General features: G+C 27.9%; 5 protein-coding genes across 11 annotated transcripts; 3 read left to right on the top strand and 2 right to left on the bottom strand.

The window, feature by feature from the left end:
• Window positions 1–42: 42 nt before the first annotated feature.
• LOC123261276 (nucleolar complex protein 3 homolog) lies at window positions 43–2,875 on the bottom strand. The gene is made up of 4 exons (XM_044722847.1): window positions 2,096–2,875; window positions 1,107–1,812; window positions 855–1,019; window positions 43–766 (listed from the first exon to the last, which is right to left on the bottom strand). The coding sequence occupies exons 1-4, from the start codon at window positions 2,712–2,714 to the stop codon at window positions 97–99; spliced, it is 2,160 nt and encodes a 719-aa protein (XP_044578782.1). The 5' UTR covers window positions 2,715–2,875; the 3' UTR covers window positions 43–96.
• A 238-nt stretch (window positions 2,876–3,113) lies between these two features.
• Window positions 3,114–5,816, bottom strand: LOC123261277. Its single transcript, XM_044722849.1, has 3 exons — window positions 5,335–5,816; window positions 5,064–5,240; window positions 3,114–4,344 (listed from the first exon to the last, which is right to left on the bottom strand). The coding sequence occupies exons 1-3, from the start codon at window positions 5,527–5,529 to the stop codon at window positions 3,298–3,300; spliced, it is 1,419 nt and encodes a 472-aa protein (XP_044578784.1). The 5' UTR covers window positions 5,530–5,816; the 3' UTR covers window positions 3,114–3,297.
• Window positions 5,817–6,062: 246 nt separating this feature from the next.
• Window positions 6,063–7,990, top strand: LOC123261275 (coiled-coil domain-containing protein 174). 2 transcript variants are annotated; one of them, XM_044722846.1, is made up of 2 exons: window positions 6,063–7,638; window positions 7,675–7,990. In XM_044722846.1, the coding sequence occupies exons 1-2, from the start codon at window positions 6,115–6,117 to the stop codon at window positions 7,939–7,941; spliced, it is 1,791 nt and encodes a 596-aa protein (XP_044578781.1). In that variant the 5' UTR covers window positions 6,063–6,114; the 3' UTR covers window positions 7,942–7,990. The 2 variants fall into 2 exon arrangements, with proteins under 2 accessions (XP_044578781.1, XP_044578780.1); XM_044722845.1 differs by having other exon boundaries at window positions 6,063–7,988.
• A 456-nt stretch (window positions 7,991–8,446) lies between these two features.
• On the top strand, window positions 8,447–13,253 carry LOC123262313 (splicing factor, suppressor of white-apricot homolog). 5 transcript variants are annotated; one of them, XM_044724509.1, is made up of 9 exons: window positions 8,584–8,723; window positions 8,833–9,101; window positions 9,772–9,941; window positions 10,023–10,225; window positions 10,313–10,535; window positions 10,615–10,694; window positions 11,300–11,470; window positions 11,557–12,812; window positions 12,905–13,253. In XM_044724509.1, the coding sequence occupies exons 3-9, from the start codon at window positions 9,932–9,934 to the stop codon at window positions 13,059–13,061; spliced, it is 2,100 nt and encodes a 699-aa protein (XP_044580444.1). In that variant the 5' UTR covers window positions 8,584–8,723; window positions 8,833–9,101; window positions 9,772–9,931; the 3' UTR covers window positions 13,062–13,253. The 5 variants fall into 5 exon arrangements, with proteins under 5 accessions (XP_044580439.1, XP_044580441.1, XP_044580444.1 ...); XM_044724507.1 differs by having other exon boundaries at window positions 8,597–8,723; window positions 8,800–9,101; XM_044724508.1 differs by having other exon boundaries at window positions 8,599–8,723; window positions 8,820–9,101.
• Window positions 13,254–14,132: 879 nt separating this feature from the next.
• Window positions 14,133–19,255, top strand: LOC123262314 (inositol oxygenase). Of its 2 annotated transcripts, XM_044724510.1 has the most exons (7): window positions 14,182–14,277; window positions 16,637–16,660; window positions 16,962–17,154; window positions 17,737–17,945; window positions 18,319–18,455; window positions 18,539–18,769; window positions 18,864–19,255. In XM_044724510.1, the coding sequence occupies exons 1-7, from the start codon at window positions 14,260–14,262 to the stop codon at window positions 18,970–18,972; spliced, it is 921 nt and encodes a 306-aa protein (XP_044580445.1). In that variant the 5' UTR covers window positions 14,182–14,259; the 3' UTR covers window positions 18,973–19,255. The 2 variants fall into 2 exon arrangements, with proteins under 2 accessions (XP_044580446.1, XP_044580445.1); XM_044724511.1 differs by lacking the exon at window positions 16,637–16,660 and having other exon boundaries at window positions 14,133–14,277.
• The last annotated feature ends 597 nt before the right edge of the window (window positions 19,256–19,852 follow it).

Here is a 19,852-nt window from a genome sequence, read left to right as displayed (position 1 = left end):
ATAATTAGATGTTAATTATAAAAAATAAATTTCACATTGAAGTACGAAAAAAAATCATTTATTAAATTTACTTACAATCACATATTTTACAATACACTATTCCATTTGAAGTGCTTCATAAAAATCTAAATTCGTTGTTATCTCTGAGGGTTTGTCTTTATTTTTTTCAATATAATCATTAAATTTAGTATCAATAAAATGTCCGCGGAAGGAAATAGAAGATTTACCGACATTTTTCTTTGGAACAGAAACGGCAGGATTAAAAGCAACTTCTGAAGGGTTGTACTGAGAGTATAGTTCTTCAGCTGATAATTTCCCTATTTCCGGAATCAAAGATCCTTCTCCAGAAGTCGGAACATTACATGCTAAATTTTTAGCCATTTTTTGAACGATACTGTGATAATGCCTCTGCAGAGCAACCAGCTCCCATGCAGCTGTTCGATGGGCATTACAATATTCTGGATCATCTAATTCTGGTTGATAGAGCCCTTCACCGGCAGAACTATCGGTGTCTAGTAAAATTTCCGTGGTTTTACATAATTGGAGTAATTTTTTTACGACTCCAAGTAAACCAAGAGATCCGTGGTGTTGTAGTTGTAAAGTTACCATTAAAATTCTTTTAATGAATGAATTCAGACGGGCTTGAGTGACTTTTTTTCGACGATTTATTAAGGCCTGAGTAAGACAATGGACGAGAATTTCACAATTTTCTTCATTACGTGCCATATGAACATCTGGTAAAATTTTATACAGATGTAAATAAAATCTAAAAAAGAAAAAAATCATTTTAAAAATAACATGTTATTTTTTTTTTTTTAGTTGAAAGTGACATTTAAAATTTTTAAAAATGTTACCTGTGAGGGTCAATAGTTAATGCTGAACCATGTCCTGAAAGGATTGTAAAAACTGTCTGAATACAGTGCAATCTTTCTCGTAGCCCTAAATTTCCATTAGCTAATAATTTATTGATAGCATTTACCAAATCTTGGTAAAAATCTAAATTTATACAATGAGCAAATCTGTTAAAAACAAAAAAAAATTTATAAGTTATTAATTAAATTTACTAATAGTTTAAATAGGAATTATATACAAAAAAATTAACTTACTTAGCCAATCCTTCTAAACAAGAAGATAAAATTTTTGAATTAGGAAAAGTTTTTATAACTTTAAAATAAATTGTAAAAACAATACTAATTATTTCAGTTAAAACTTTTTCTGCTTGAGCTTTATTTTCTTCTGCTTTAGTTTCAAGGAGTTCTTTTTCAACTTCTTGTAACTTTTTATTTCTTTTACGTTCACGTTTACTCAGCGCCAAAATTCTTGATTTATGATTCTGTAGTTTTTTCTGCTTCAATTCTTCATCACGTTCTTTATCCAAATTGACATTACGAATCCTGAGTGACAAGAGCACTGACAGTGCTTCGGTATGTAATGAATATTCTTTTGCTTTTATCAATTGATTCAATTTACGTACAATCGTAAGTGTTAATTCTAATTTTTTATCTTCTTTAAATATTTGAGAAAAACATTTAGCAACTATTTCTCGTACTTTAGGATATTTATTATTCAAATATGGAATCAAGAAACAGACTATGTTTGAAGAATAATTGAAGTAAGGATGAGTAGCTAATAGATCACACATACATGTGATGGCAACTTCTCCAAGTTGTAATTCAGGCTCAGGAACAATTCTATGATCACCTTTCTTTGGTCTCAATTTTCCAGCCAGTTTTTCTAGTTTTTGTAGATACATTTTATAATACTTCAATAGTGATGCCTCATAATTTTGTAAATTAAATGTATCCTTTTTAACTGAAAAAAATTAATAAATAAATTATAATAATGTCAATTACAAATGAAAATCAAGTTAGCCGACATCTAAAAATTTTTAGAATATTTTTTTATTAAAAAAATTTTTACAAAAAAAATAAAAAATAAATTTCATTTGTAAAAAACTTAAAAAACTGTAAGTGCAATTTTTAAAAAATATTTTTTTGTTCCAATTTAATTATTGAAAAAAAAATCAAAAAATTAAAAACGTCGGCTAACTTTAGTATTATCAATTATAAATGTACTATCAAAAAAATATATTTACGTTTTACTCCTTCTTGCTTGAGCTGGTATAGATGGTAAGATGGTAATATATCTTTAAAGACCTCCAGTAATGAAACAGCCGCAAGTTTCTTAACAGTAATATAAATACCCGGCGTCTTTTCTTCCATAAAATCCAATAGAACCGTGAAATTTTTAACTTTTATTTCAGGATTTTCCAAGAGAGTACTAGCAGTCAGTCCAATCTTTATTTTTCTTTCATTCAATAGTTTACGCCTGTGAGCCATAAGTTCAATCTCTGACATATCTTTTTTAACTTTAACATTTTGTTTTTTCATTTGAAATGTTTCTATAAATTCATTGTCACTGTCATTTTCAACTTCTTCTTCAATATTCTCATTTTCATTAAATTTTTCCTCTTCCTCTTCATCTTCAATGTCTTCTTCAATAACTTGTTTTTTGATGGATCCATCCTTTGTTTTTAATGGTAATAGAAATCTAATACGTTTATTACCTTCATTTTCATTTATTTTTTCTCTTACTTCTTCGTATTTATCTTCAATCAATTCTTCATCAAATTTTCTTTTACTTGCTTTCTTAACCTTAATTTTTTTAGAATCACTATTTATTTTAGAAATTTTTTTTGACGTTTTCACCGCCATTTTAAAAAAGTTTTTGATATTTTTAAACAACTTTATTATCTAGTTAAATTATTATTAACAATAAAAGATTTTAAAAATCAATTTTGATTGAAAGAAAAACATCAACACGTGGGAATGATTTGGTTAGACTCGGGCTTACAACACGAAAGACATTAAAAAAAATATACAATGTGTTCACGTTGCTTTTAAGTTTTAGCGCATGCGTCACTAGATATGCAGATATTCAAACGGAGCAAAAAAATTATCACATTTAATACTTATGAGTTATCACAAAATAAGAAAAAAAAAATATAAGTAATTGTAGAAAAAATTTTTTGTTTATTAATACACACTTATACATTCGGAAAAAATAGTAAATGAATTAATTATTTCATAAATAATGAAATTCGCAGTCATAAATCATTAAATAAAAATACATTCTTAGTTTATTAATGTAAGTAAAATAACTCCAATAATTATTGACTCTATAAAGTCAGAAAATAAGTTAAGATTTTATAAAAAACTATTAATAACATTAATTAAACAAAACAATATTACTATTATAAGTTGAAAAATTAAGAATAAAATGAAAAAACTTATTATATTATATAATAACAGTCTTATCTAAATCCCACTGTGCATTACTAGATTTAATTTTCGAATTTAAATTTTTACTGCGAGGTGGTGTATTTTCTTGTTGATATGGTTTAGTGGATAGAGCTTTACTTCTAAATATTTGTTGAGGCGATTTACTTGAAATTTCAGATTTATGACTATTAGAACGATTACTTAATGGTGTGCGTCCTCCCGTCAAATTCGATGACTTTTTATCATTAATTATTCCCTTAGGTTTATGTGCTGTCTTCTTTTTTTTGATAGCAGGTTCCTTACCAATTGTGTTTTCGTTGGTTTTTTCTAACAAAACATTACTAGTCTTTTCAGGTTTAGAGATTGATTGATCTTGATCAAACTCAATGATAATTTCTTCCTGTTTAGACGTCATACTTTTGGGCTTAGGCTCTTCGAAAAGATCTGGCGATATTGAATCTCTCCAAATACGTATTTTTTCTTCAGTATCGACCTTTGTTCTTTTATTTATCAAAGTTGAAATATTAGTAATTATCTCCAAATCCTCTTTCACTGTCTTTATTTCTTCATCAGCAGCGGTTAATTCTTTATTCATAATCTCATGAGTAGACGATAACTTTTCATCTGTCTTCATAGTTTTTAAGTTAGGAATAACAGTTAACTGTCCATCTGAATCACTTTCATCGGAGCTACATTTAGCAAACAGACAATCGTCGATGCTGGTGTTAAAATCATCATCTAGGTCTAAACGTTTTTTCAAATCCGATGGTTGTTCAGAGACAATTTCCGGCAAAACTTGAATTTCTGATATATTGAAATCAGTGGTAGTTTCACAATAAGCCAATTGTGGATTTAATACTTCTGTAGTACATTCCATTGAATTATTATTATTTTCATGTGGCCCATTACGTTTAGGCGATTTAGGCTTTAAAATTGGCGTTCTATCAAAATCAGCCGCTGGAGAACGTGGATCAAGTCTGTTAGTAAGCATATGTGGTGTATCCATTGCCGGCGCTTCTTCTATCTTTACAACCGGAGTCAAGTATTCTGGCACATGTTTAACCTATTATCAAAAAGAATAATTATTTATTTATTTAGATCTAAATGCCAAGGCAAAAAGTCAGATGGCAAAAGTATAAAAGAAAATGATTAAAGTACATGTAAAATCATAAAACATAGTCATTATCAATATGATAGATTGTGACTTATAAATGATAACATTAATAGGAAAATTGAAAAATAGAATTAGTATTATAATTTTTATTTTAACGTTATAAAATTGTATTTTTAACCCCTGATAGGCAAACATCTCAACTATATTTCTGTAATAAAAATAAGGGTAAAAGAACTAGTACAATTTAATTTTAAGTATCCAATAAAGGCAAAAAAATTTTTTTGTTTCTAAGTAAAGCTCGAATAATTATGCGTAAGATAGATATAATTTAATGATATAAAAATAAGTTTTTACATTAATAAAGTATGACACTGAAGTTAGAAGACGTGTAAAAATTGTTGATTTTTTTTTTTTTAATTAAATTACAACTAAAAAGATATTTCTAAAAAATTGCACTTATAGTTTTTAAAATTTTTTACATGTGACAATTTTTTTTTTAATTGTTTAATTGAAATTTTTTCAATAAAAAATTTCTAAAAATTTCGAAATGTCGGCTAACTTCATTTTCATAATAAAGTCTGTAAAATTCTAAAATAACGTTGAATTTTAGGGGTGGGTACTTTTTTCCTAGTTGGCCTTTCAGGAATTAAAATAAAAAATCAACTTACCATGATAGGTGTCCGTGTGCAAGGAACATTGGGCGATCGAGGATCCAAAGTTGCATGTGCTGATGATAATGCTGGAACAACACTATCAATATCAGTTTCAAGATATTGTTTAGGTTGTAAATATTTAGGTATCGCTTTTGCTACCCGTCTAGGTACACCGGTAGGTGTTGTATCAACCTGAAAAGTACACAAAAATTAAAAATAAAAATATGCCATAATTAAATATTTTTTGAATAATTTGAATAAAGATTCAATTGAATAAAAAAAATACCTCGATTGGAGTTCTCAATATTCCAGCAGATGCAGATCGTGGATCAGCTGATAATTCTTTCCTTGTCATGATCGGAGTACATTGATGTTTTTCTTGATTTTTTTCAAGTGTGCCCATTTTAATTTGAGTTGATAATTTCGATTTACTGTTAACTTCTTCATCGTTCAAAAACAATTTACTTGTTAAATTACCCATGATAATTTATAACGTAAAATCGAAAAATAAATTACAAATTTTTTAAACGTAACGGTCGTTTTATGCGTGATGTAGAAAATTACATATAAACGTATTTTCGAAAATCAAGCTCACTAATCAATTATATTATAATTATCACTATTTTCACTCAAACTAATTCAGAATTAACCTATTATATTTTTCTGCTCATCACGTTTCGTTGGAGATGAAAAAAAATATATAATTATCAAAGTTGTAACTGAATTCAATAGTACACAATACACGACGGACGAGGAATGTATTGTGTTGTTTTCTCAGACCCCCACCTCATTTTTTTCTATAGTTCGTTACAAACTTTACTTTTTCAAATCCCACCAATCACGTCAAGTATTTTATTTATGATGGCTCGATCTATAAAAATTAATTCTTTTGGGTATGTCGTGACTCAGCTAATCAATAAAATTTTTACTCTACCAACATTGGTTAAAAAAGTATCATTGTTATTATGTTTTCATTTATTTTTATTTTTATGTTTTGACATAACCCACAAAAAAACGTAAATAAGAGTTATTTTTATAGTTTTAATAAAAAAAAAAAAAATAAACAATGAATAATAGTAAAAAAATTAATGTAAGTTATTCATCATTAGTTGGTTTAAAAGCAGAACTTCTTCGCAAACATGCTGAAGTTGAAGAAGTCAAAGCTAAGCAGGCTGTTACAAAGACAAATTTACCAAAAGCTAAAGTTAAAACAAAAACAATTAAAAATAAAGAAGAGAAAAAATTTAATAATAAATCAGGAAAGGTAACAGAAATTGAAGATATTAATTTGCTAAATAAATCCAAGTACATGCTTGAAGCTAAATCTAAGCTTTATGATAAATTAAAAAAACAAGGATATCGAGGAGGTAATAATAATGGTAATGATGATGATGATGACAGTAATCGCTATTTAGTGGATTTTTCAAATAAATCGGATGAATCAGAACCTGAAATTCATCGAGAAGACGATTATGATGATTACGCTTCAGATCCAGAGGAAGATTGGGTTGAGTATCAAGACTGTTTTGGGCGCACGAGGAAATGTTTGAGAAAGGATTTACCTAAAATGAAAGAAAAGGATAATTTAATTAAAGAGGAAATTGTCGAAAAAAAGGTTGAAAATGAAAATGAAAATAACAATAAAACACAGTATAAATTTATTCCACCAGAAAAAGAACCAGAAATAGAAATAATGCGAAAAAAATGGGAAGAACAAGAAGAAAAATTAACTCACAAATCAGATATTCATTATCAGGATGTTTTGTTCGATGAAGCAAGAAATCATGGTGTTGGTTACTATGCTTTTTCGCAGGATGAAGAAGAGCGAGCTAAACAACAAGCCAATCTTGCTAAACTACGGAAAGAAACTGAACAAAGACAAAAAGAACTTGAAGAAATAAAAGAATTAAAAAGTAAAATGGAGTTGAATAGATTGAAAGCTGCTAGAGTTAGACAAAGGATAAGAGCTGGTCTACCACCAGAGCCTACTGAAGAAGAAATTGCTAAAGACAGTCAGGCAACAACAGCTGAATCTTCTTTACCTGAATCAGCGACTGCTGACTGCCAGCCAGCTGCTTCAACTGCTTCTGAATCAGAAACTTCAACTGAAGCCAATAATTTTAAAGATTCTGAGCATCAAGAAAAAAATAATTTGAAGACTATTGAAGATAAAATCAAGGCATTTGGAGAACTTCTAGGGAAGCGGCCGAAATGGCGAGAATTGTCTCAAGAAGAATGGATTCAAAAACGTCGCAAAGATCGTCATGGTGAATTCGCTCCGGTTTATGATAATTTTACGAGTAGAGGATATTTAAAACATAGCAAGGACTACCAATTAGTAGCAAAACAACTTGACGAAGAAGATGATCCTCTGAGACTTAAAATCAATGGACCAGACCCTACAGATTTATGGGACGAATATGGCCCAGACAATCAAGATCAAGAGGATGATGATGAACAAAAAGTGAAACCTTCGGATGCTATTATTACTCCTCAAGTATCAAATGTTGAAAATATTCAAAATTCTTCATTGTCAGCTCCGTCAGATATTTCTACAATTGATTTTTCACAACCTCCTCCACCGACTCATTTTATACCAACACCTGTATCCAATTCTTCTGTGCATCCTCATAGGTCTAGTGAAGTTAATCCACCTGTAACATCTCATCATTCAAGTGATTCAAGTGACGATGACTCAGATATTATTGGACCACTTCCACCTCCTACAATTACTGAGGATAATTTCAATTTATCACAAATTCCACTTCCAAGTGATACTCCGCCTGGTAAAAATAAAGAGATTACAAGTACAAATAAAATAAATGTAGATAGTAAAAAAATAGACGAAATGTTGAAATATTTACGAAATAAGTTTGATAGTGTAGATAATTAATTTGTTTTATTTTTATGTATTTATCAATGTTAATAAATAAATTTTTGATTAGATAAAATTAATATTAAAAAAAAAAAATTATTTTTTTAATACAGTCTATTTACTTTTAGATTTAGTTTTTATGATATTGAAATTGAGAGACATATGATAATTTAAAAAACTTTTTTAACAAATAAATTACAGCAAGAAAAATTTATTTTAAAAAATCCATCTTGAGAAACTCTAAAAAATTATGAATGCATTTTTTAAAAAAATAATTTTCTAAACCTAGTTTATTTAAAAAAAAAAAAAAAAAAAATCAAAAAATTGTCAAGTGTCAGCTAATTTCAGTGTCAAAATTTCAATTTAAAAATTTTTTTTTTATTTTAATTATTAAAATTATTATACTCAGCATAGTTTAAAACTCTAATTATAAAGATAAGAATTTAAAATGTAAGCAGTGAACATGCGCAAAATAAACAACTAATGACATCTATAACGATAGGCTAGCATATTCGAGACGTAAAAATGATACTAGTGCGTAGACGCGATTCTTCTTAAAGTTCTATATTATTTTTCATTCAGTATTGAGTTTCTATTTCAACAGTGATGTCGTCGAAAAATCATCGATGGCTCGTTGACTCTGGAATTCTACGTAAAAAAAATAATGAAGAGGAACCACAGGAGCTATTGGTGTTTGGATACAGCTGCAAACTATTTCGAGACGATGAGAAGGCCAAAATGATTGATCACGGGAAGCATTTGATACCGTGGATGGCTGATAACGCATTAAAGATAGACAGGTCCGTTTTTATAACCTAGAATCAAATATAAGTCTAGGATATAATTACTATTATTTTCTTCTTGTTAACGCACCAGTACGTTTTAAATACGTAAAGGTATGACCAACAGTGACAAGAGGACGGTGATGGAGCATCGATAATCAGAGATTGTGACATTTTATAAAAATGACATTCTTCAAAATACTTAATGATATCAGAGAGATAAATTTTGGATAAGAAAAAATCTGGAGACTGTTTAAGATTTCTGCAGGTGTGACCCGAGCGCTGGACAACGTCCTTCTGGAGCGGGGCATCCAGGACAGGTGATGAACGGGCTTCTTGTATCCTTGTCAATTTTCAAGAAGTATCCTTGTTGTCGACGAACTTCCCTCCAGCAAGGTGAGAGACAGGGTAAAGAGTCAATCGACAGCCGAGGATCGTATTCTTTACGATTGCTCGGCACGGTATGTATTAATGTCCAAACTTGACCAATACGACGTGGTACAGAGCGAATGGTTTATATTTTTTCCCCTGATTTATCTTTGTTACTATGATTATCATTATTATTATTGTTATTGATGTTGTTATTCTTATGATTATTATTATTTTATTAATAATTTTATCGATTTATACTTTACAATAAGAAATGTAAGTCCTTACTTTATTCCTGCTATTTTATAAAAATTTCATCTTTCCTTTCTTATTAATAAAATTTGTTCTTAAAAATTTTTTTTTATTTTTTTATTTTTTTTTTTTTTTTTAGAGTTTATATACAATTGTAAGAAAAAATTCAATTTTTATTTTATTTTCAATTGTATATAATCTCTTGAGGCGCAATATTAAAAATCAATCCCTCTGGCCTACCGTTGACAAAAAAAAATAAAAAAATATACATCCTTTGTACTTTTACCCATTATTGCAGCTTACAACTTACAACACAGACAGGACTTTTTTTATCACTAACATTTTTTTTTTTTTATTTTCAGGTGCCGAGCAGAATTAAATAATAATAATCCTTAGATAAAATAATTATTTCTTATTCTCTAACTTAATTTTTATATGTCTTTAGATACGATGGACGCGGGGCACTGGCGGATTTGCGAGTTCACGAGCCGCCATCGGGTGGTTTTGATGCACGTACCATCCTGACCGAAGATGAACTTAAAATTGAGCAGCTTTGCGACGAAGAAAGGTATCGTTCTCTCTACAACAATGATGCTGAAGAATTAATGTATCATGGTACGTTGTAATATAAAAAAAAATATTTATCTAAAAAACTAATTAATGTTTTCAATGTAATGATTTTTTTTTCTTAAATAGAGGAAGAAATGAAAAGACTACATCAAGCTCTAGGAAGTGACAATACTTATGGACAAGTCGCTTACAATTATGATGACCAAGATATTCAAATTGGTGTTGGTGATGATTCACAGAGTCCCAAACCATCAGATGGCTCGCAAGATGATGACGATCAGGCTTTTACTCTTCCTCCTGAATTAGAAGCGCCCGAAGGCATGGTTATGGTAAATATAAATTATATTAATGTCATGAGAAATTAGTAATAATTAAATAATTGTATGCATACTCATCATGATGAATTATTTTTACAGCCGGAAACGCAAAAACTTAATGCCATTATTACGAAAACAGCGTTATTCATAAGTCGCCAAGGCAGTCAAATGGAAATTTTAATAAAAGCCAAACAATCAAATAATCCACAATTTGCATTCCTTTCAATAGAAGGAGCACTTCATCCTTATTACAAGCTGGTTCTTGATGCTATAAAACAAGGAAAATATAATCCAGAAAAATTGCCTGAGAAAGAAGAGTCTGGTAAATTTTATAATTCTAAAAAATATTTTTAAAAATAACAATAGAATATCTATTATTTATGTAATTTTTATTATTTCAGAGTCTGATGAAGAGTCGGATGAAAATGACGAGCCATATCTACATCCTAGTCTTGCATCGTCATTGACTAAAGTTGAAGCGGTAGGTTGATGAATTTAGAAGGTTAAATAATTAAATAATAAATAGAAAGGTTTATAGTTATATAAAAAATGTCCATTGAGTTTATCAACTCCGTTTGGTAAGCACGAAGCTGAAAACTTTATTGACATTTCAATTATGCGCAGTTGTCGAAGGTTTGTGACGTTGATTAAATAATAAATAAATTATATCATTTTTATTATAAATTTGACGCAATGAGATTAACATAAACCTTCGAACTACGAGTTTCTAATAATGAAAAAAAAAAAAAAAAAAAAAATCGTTAATAATTTTCTCGCACTGCTAATTTATATCTGAAATGTTTCTGTTTCCAGGGCTGGTTCTGGTATGCATTTGGATCCAATGTTGCGTTCCTTTGCTTTTTTTAAACCACTCTACGCACTGCGCGATTTTTGATCGATCTTTCGATATTTGTAGCGATTACTAACAATGTAATATATTTATTAAAAATTAACAATTAAATTTTTAATTTAAAATAAATAATAATATCGCTTTTACAAATATCGTTTGACAGATCAACTCTAGCAATTTAATTCATTTTTTTTAACATGATTAAATTCTAATAATTTTTTAAAATTGTTCAACAGGCGCCCAGTATACCGAGTATACAGTACAAACCATCAGCAGACTGTGCGTATTCGATGTTAGTCAACAAAATTACGGGTAAACCGCCACAATCAAAAAATCCACCGTTTTCACCTGAACTTCCTGCTCAACAAGTACCGCCGTCTGAATATTGTCCACCGGTATCTTCACAGGTAATAATTTATTTTAATTTTTATTCTGAAAATTTTTTGACTATATTTACAGTCATATTTATAATTGAATATTTTTTTGTCAATAGAGTTATGCTGCTTATCCACTTACACCACAGCAATATTCTCATGGTCCAGTAATTTACGGTCCGAACGGACAAGCTCAACAGCCATCAATGGCATTTATGTCAACAGCATCAGTACCGGATGCTCCATCAACACCAGTAATAAAAGAACCCCCCGCACCACTCGTACCTTATGGACCTACTCCACCTAAACCTTTAAGCAGACCTTCTTTTATTGTCCCACCCGCTGATGTACAAATAATAATTGATAAGATGGCCAGCTATGTTGCTAAAAATGGTCGTGATTTTGAAGCAATTGTAAAAGCTAAAGGAGATGCTAGGTTTAATTTTCTTGAGCTGTCTCATCAATATCACGGTTACTATGCCCATAAATTAACCATTTATGAAGGTGGTGTCAATCCTAAAGTACTTACTGAAGAAGAGTTGTTGCGCAAACAAGAGCCACAAGAAGAAAAACAAAAAAGGTTAGAAGAAATTCAGAAAAAACAACAAAGAATGGAAGAAGTACAAAAAAGAGTTAAAATGATCCAAGCGAAAAAGAAAAGCGAAAAACAAATTACCACTGTATCATTTTCAATAAAAAAACCAAAAGACAGTGATACTACTGTTATGGAAAAACGTAGCGCTTTACCGATGGAAGAAAGCGATGATGAAAAGGACGAGAAAGATGAGAAAAAGGATTCAAGTTCTAAATCAAATTCACCCTTATTTGTTCTTGGTGAAGAAAATTCTTCATCAAAACAGGATAAAGAAATGACTATTTCAAATAATGAAACAGAAGAAAAAGACTTTGTTGACCTTACTGATGATATCCTTGAAGATTGTCGGAGTCAAGTTAAACATAAGTCATTAGAAACAAAAATAAAAGACAAGCTTGCCGCTGCTGCTAGAGATAAACTTGCATCTAGCTCGCGGGAAAAACAGCTTCAACTTGAAAGAAAGAAAAAAGCAGCCATGTTTCTTAGCCAAATTCAAGCACCTGCATTATCAAAATCAAATATTGAGATGAGGACTGAAGATGATTTGGATGAAGTCCATTCCATTCCATCGCCAACGCCTGAAGAAGTCGAGGATTCACGGTCAAGAAATAGTTCATTAATGAGTAGATTAAAGAGCGCTGATATCGGAGTCAAACGGTCAAGACCAAAATCATCGTCAAGATCAAGGTCTGCCTCCAGATCTAGAAGCCGAAGTCGCAGTTATTCTGATAGACATAAATATCACAAGAAACACAAGAAAAAGAAAAGTTCTCACAGAAGGTAGTTATCAATCATTGAAATTAATTTATTAATAATATTTTTAATTAATAAATTATATGAAAAATTTTGATTTATTTTTTTTCTTATTTTAGTTATGACAGTCCAAGTGCTTCAAGATCACATAGAGCAAAAAAAAGTAAAAAATCTACGTCGAGACACAGATCGCGATCGAGATCACCCGGACGAAGAAGTACAAGGCATTTACGAAATCCAAATGATTCCAATGACTCAGATTCAAACTCATCGTGAATAAAAGATAATCAAATTTTAACAATATATTCATTTATATTTGTATATAAGCTTGTCTAAAAAAATAATGTTTGATTTAATACATTCACAAAAAAAAAATACCTAAAGTTTTTTTTTCTTTTCATTGTTTTTGATTGTTAAAATAAACTAATGTGCGTCAATGACTTAGTTCAGAGTTATATTCTATGGTAAGATTTGTGTAAATTATCTTCTTATCTTCCTCGGTCATTTTTATTCACTGTATGACGTCCAACAGCCAATGGATGTTTATACATAAATAGACTATAAGACGATATTTATGCGTACGTATATTTTTTATCATTAGTAATTAAATTGAAATTGATAAATAATTCGATAAAGTATACAATAATTTATATCGACAGCCTATTTTTTTTTTAATTTTGAAGTTTAATTATTATCAAGTAAAATAATGGACTGAGTGTCTCCTGAGGCTAACATACTTGAATATGATTTTATCAATTTATTTTGTACGCCAAAAATATAAATGATTAAAAATTAAATGTTACATGAGGGATTTTGATAGACTGAATAAACATAATTTAGCAAGAGTAGTTATTTCATTAATGTAACTATAACGCAAATAATTTATTTTGATTGTTAGATCTAACTAAACGAGTTCTATTGTAATACTAATAATATAAATATTTTTTAAAAGGATTATTAAATGAAACGACGGAAGTTAGGTGATTTTTGAATTATGATTATAATTTATGAGAGTTAGACAATGCGTAGAAAATATGATTGTGATTGTAATCTGTATACCTACTTTGAATGACATTAAAAAAATATAACTATCGTAAATTATGATAGGAGAGCAATAAAGTAAAACATTAATTTTTAATGATAAAAAAAAGTAAAATATAATTGCAAATACGTAATAACAGTTATGGAAAATTTTAATTGTTGAAATCGTTATGATTTTATGCAATAAAAAACTTTCTATCGATTTGATAAAAGTTCAGGAAAAATTTCTTTATAATGATGAAATAGTCGATATAATTTTAAAAACTTTAATTTTTTACATAATTGTATGATAAGCATTAATATATTCACAACAATTTATATATTGATGATGTAAGGGGTAAATCGAACACTAATATAAAATATCTTCAGTTATAAAGAATAGTGTCAGTTTGTGGTATCAATTACTCGCAGTATTTTGCTAATATTATTTATAATGGCATCTACATTGGGTGTAAGTACATTTTTTATCATAGTTTTATTATTAACTCAATAATATTATTTCTTCATTAGATTAAAAAGAAAATATAAATCAAATTAGAAAATTTTATAAGATTTAATGAACATATTTTCAAGATAAATAAATTATGTTCATGACAATCATGTATTATCAATGATTTTTGAACACGTAAATTATAGATTGATGAGATTATGAAAAAATTGTTCGATAAATTTGGTAACAGATAATTTGATTTTATAATTCTGATAATTGATACCAATCATAACTTTGGAGTGATATCAAAGTAAAATTCAATCAGATTTTAATCGGATTAATTACTCAATTATTGACTTAAAGTTTGTTATTAAATAACTAAGCAATTATCTTATCTTATATTAGTCAAAATTTTGCGTGAAAATCACATCTGTTGAAAATTCTATTTTTTAAAATATTAATTTTTCAAATCTTCGAAAGTTTATAATTTTCTTATGATTTGAGAACTAAAGAATCTACTTTAAAAATTTCTTATGGAATGAAAATAAAAATTATATTATTCATAATTATATCCAAATCTTCATAATTGTTAACATCCTCAATGTATCTCAAATAACAGAATCAATTATGAAAATTAAAATAGCAGTTAGTAGTAGAAATATCGAGTTACAACTTGTTCGTGTCCACTTTCCATTATCTTATTTTTTGTTATCCAGTTGAGCCTCTTCAATTTCTCCATTCTTTAGTTTTTATTATCAACCGCCTGCTAATTTCAAAATCATTTCAATGTTTTGAGAATCCAAATTTCTCAGAATATTTTAGAGTTTTCCAAATATTTTTCACATATTTTCCAAAATGATTCGCAGCATTTAAAAAAATTTCAGGGTCCTAAAACAATAATTTACAGTTTTGACAAATAATAAAGTGTTTATGTTTAAATAATAAAATTATTTATCAATATCAATGCATAATTTTTCTTAATGATAAAACTTTTCGGATCATCACAAAGTCATATTGTAACCCAGTTTTAAATTCAAATAATCATCACTAATTTATAAAGCTATTTTTTAAATGAGTTTTTTATAATAAATCAATTATGATAAAAAAAATATTTTTTTTTAATTCTAAAATCATTGTGATAAAAATCTAAAAAATTGATAAATGTCTGTTGATTTCAGTATATTTTTTGAAACAATATACTGTATAATTTCTACATTTTTTTCATCCTCTAACATGATATTGAAATTAAGAGCCATGTGATAAATTTTATAATTTTTTATCATATAAATTACAGCAAAAAAAAATTATTCAATAAAAATTCCATCTTTAAAAGCTTTAAAAAATTATAAATCATTTTTTATACTAAGTTTATTTTTCAAGAAAAATAAAAAAATTGTCACGTGTCTGCTAATTTCAGTGTCATAAAAAATGACACCAAAGTTAGCAGTCACATGACCATTATTTAATTTTATTTAAAATATAAATTACTTCCAAAAAATTATTCTTACAAAATTGTATTTTTTATTTTTTAAAACTTCTACCGGTGAATTTTAAATATTTTTTTTTGCCATAATTTATTTATTAAAAAAATTATCAAATATCAGTTAAATTGATTTTCATTCATAAAAAACAATAAAGGGATTGATTTTTTGGCGAGTGTTCTCTAATTTTGATTTGACGAATCAAGAACCCGCAGTCAAAGTTGTAGAGACTCAGAATTCACCTTGAACTCATTATAAGTACTAATATAATGTTTTCTTAGGAAGAAGAGTAGTGTTTTTAGCACGTGGTGTATACGGTCATTTACACTTACTGTAGATATGTATATACTAGCTGAAGTTAACCGAAGAAAAATAATAAGCACGTGATGTGATGTTTACGACAAAGATCGTACACATATTTGTTGTAGATGATTTTAAAGAGGGGAGAAAAGTCTTTGTATGTTGATTATTTCTTGGCTTAACTTGCTACGCAGTACGCCCGTAAAGTATACCTATATTCATATTACTTATATTAAAAATATTTAGGTGGGGTGAAAGCAATAAAGTAAAGACACATAGTCGCTCGAGCTCAGTCAAGCTTTGGTTCCCGGCTTATTTTGTTTGAGTCCACAAGGAGTTTATTCTTTCGCGCAAGGACTAAAAAGTCTTTGCGTTTGATATTAGATCCAATAAATCCGTCGAAAATTCTTCTCGAAGCCAAAAAGTTGTATATATTGGGGCCAGAGGTTCCCTGACAATAAGTCACTCTCGCCCCATGTAAATTATATACACATAAATATATTTTTTATAAAAAACAAAATTTTACATAAATTCATCAATTTCTTCTTGATATTTCATCATCCTCAACATCATGTTTACCATAATGACTTATCGTGCAGCTCAGCAGCCATACCAGACTCAGGGTAAGACCCATAATAAATTAGTAAACTTTTTTTTTTTTCAATTTCAAGGTTATGAAGATTTAGGAGTTGAAAATATTTCTTTTATTTATCATAAAAAGGCAGAAAAAAAGATTATTTTTGAGTCCTTGAATTAGTAAGATTAAGAAAAGTTGTTAACATTGAGTCGTAAATAATAGATTAAATTTATAGAACTAGAGATAAAAAAAAAACTAGATAATTATAGTTTTTTTTTTTTTTTTTTTAATTATAAAACATAATCAAGTATTGTAACGAAAAATAATATTTAATTAATTTTTTTCAGTTTCATGGAGCGAACAACATCCACACTACTCTTCTCGACCCGTCCGAGAAACTTCGTCCGGAAGCCGTGTATGCGGGAAAATTGGAGAGTCAGTTCAGAAACTATTCCGAAGATCCAACCGATCCAATTAAAGAAAGAGTTCAGACCACTTATTACAACATGCATACTAACCAGACTGTCGATTTTGTACGATGTTAGTTTATAATTATTTTATTTTTTTTTTTTAACTCAAGTATTATAACTCTTATTCAATGTATTATTATTTTTTTCATATCAACTTTCACCAATGATATTCTAAGCATTTTTATAAAATTTAAATATTCATCATCATGTAATTTAACTTACGACGATTCAAAATTTAATGGGTGCATATCATTTGGTAATTTTTTTTGTATATTTTATAAATTTTCAATTGAGTTTATTTGTGAGTTTAAAAACACTTGAATTAATGTAGAAAATATTGCTTTGCAATAATAACTCGTTGCATTAAAGAAAATAATGTTTTATTATTAAAAACAAACACCATTAATTTATCATCGAGATTATTTTCGCATTTAATAATGATTTTATAATTCTTATAGCTTATCGTTATCACCACTTCATAAAGCAAACATATTAAGTAAATACATAATCACAGCTTATTTCATAAAAATATTTTTGAAATATTAGATATTTATAAAATTTATTAAGCGTTAATGATTTAAATAAGTCGATTGATAAAGACTAAAAAAACAATAAGGATAATTGAGTCGATAACAAGCCGTCTTTGTCACAGCTCGTATGAATCACTGGCTTAAATTTGATAAATTCAAAATGACTGTAAAAGAAGCTTTAATTAAATTAAATGACCTTGTGGATGAAAGTGATCCTGATACGTCATTACCAAACATCATTCACGCTTTTCAAACTGCCGAATCAATCAGAGAAAAACATCCGGATTTAGATTGGTTTCAATTGACTGGATTAATTCATGACTTAGGCAAGGTATGATTGGGATTTTTTATTATATTAATTAGATTTTAATCTTTTTTTATAACTATTTTATAGATTATTTTAATTAAACTGGTAATAAAATAAGAAAAGTTGATTTTTATTTGCGTTGATGATATTCAAGTTATTTCTAAGAATTGTATATTTTTCTAATTTAATATATTTTAATTTTAATACATGATATCATGATTAAAAAATTATTGTTAATGATTCACGTTTGAAGAATTTTTTTATCTAAAAATAAAAAAATTCATTAAATATTTCCGAATCGCAAAAGATTTTTTGGATAAACTTTTCTAACACAGTTAAATAAATATTTGTTAATCAATAATATTTTTCAATTGTAAATATCAATTATTTAATACAGGTAATGGCATTCTATGGTGAACCACAATGGGCTGTTGTTGGAGACACATTTCCTGTTGGCTGTGCTTGGGCAGATTCAATAGTTTATAGAGATACGAGTTTTGATAACAATCCAGATGGTAAAGACAAACGTTACAAGTGAGTAAAGCTTTCTTAACACATTTTACTTTTTAATTGATTCTCTTAAGCAAATTTAATTATTATTATTATTTTTTTTACAGTACTAAATTAGGTATGTACAAGGCTAAATGTGGTATTGACAACCTGATGATGTCTTGGGGACACGATGAATATTTATATCGCGTACTCAAACATAATAACAGCACAATACCAGATGAAGGATTAGCGATGATACGTTATCACTCATTTTATCCATGGCATGCTGGTGGAGATTACACTCATTTTTGTACGGAGAAAGACAATAGAATGCTTAAATGGATTAGGGAATTTAAGTATGTTTTGTGTTTACTAAACAATTCTATTTATCATTATCAATTTATATTTTCAAAAGACAAGGTTGATTAAAGTATTTTTTTTTTACCACAGCAAACACGATCTCTATACTAAAAGTGAAAATATACCAGATATTGAAAAATTTTGGCCTTACTATGAAAAGTTGATTGATAAATATATCCCTGGAATTCTAGAGTGGTGAAGAAAACAATGGATGGTTTCACTTCATTTTTATAAAAAAATAAAACATCAAGAAATGTAAACAAATTTGTTTTTGTTAAATTTTATGTCTGCAGAAGTTATATCTGTTATAACAACATTGATAATAGTAGTAAAGATTTGTTCAAGCTGATAATTATACAACCACAGAGATAAGAAATTTATGTATAAATATAATTGTTTATTTACACTATTGATTATTCGAACAATTGATTTTTTATATTCGTTATTTTCATAATAAAGTATATCGATTGTTTTACATGAAACTTTTGTTTTATATTATTAATTATAGCTATTAACGAAGAAAATTTATTAATGATTATGAACATCAATATTTTTACTGAAAAGTGAGATACCTACATTGGCTTTATCCTTTTGCGTATCCATGTTAAAAAAGTTTTTACTTATAAATTTTGATAGAAAATATAAAAAAAAAAAGATTTTACTCAAATTTTAAAATTTGAGGCCCTTGGTATTGAAAAAAAATGTTTTTGTTAAGACTTTCAATTTGTAGAATATTTCTGCATAAAGTTTTTTCTCCATGAAAATTAAATTAGCCAATATTTAAAAATTTCCATAATTTATTTTATTGAAAAATAATTTTTAAAAAATTAAAAAAAAAATTTTCACGTGTAGAAATTTGAAAATTATGCGTGCAATTTTTTAAAAATATTTTTTTAATTCTATTTAATTAATAAGAAAAATCAAGAATTGTTGAGTGTCGGCTAATTTTAGTATCATTTTTTCTCCTCATGTTCAACTTATTTCTAATCATTTAAAAAAAATTTCTTAGTGTCTCACTTCCACTGATATAAACATAAGGTACAATTTAAATTTACAGTTAATTCTCAAGCTGAATAAAT

This window comes from Cotesia glomerata, linkage group LG3 (genome assembly GCF_020080835.1).
Source record: "Cotesia glomerata isolate CgM1 linkage group LG3, MPM_Cglom_v2.3, whole genome shotgun sequence".
Classification (NCBI taxonomy): Eukaryota; Metazoa; Arthropoda; class Insecta; order Hymenoptera; family Braconidae; genus Cotesia; species Cotesia glomerata.
The sequence above is the reverse complement of the archived record's forward strand: the minus strand, read 5'-3'. Positions and strand labels throughout refer to the sequence as shown.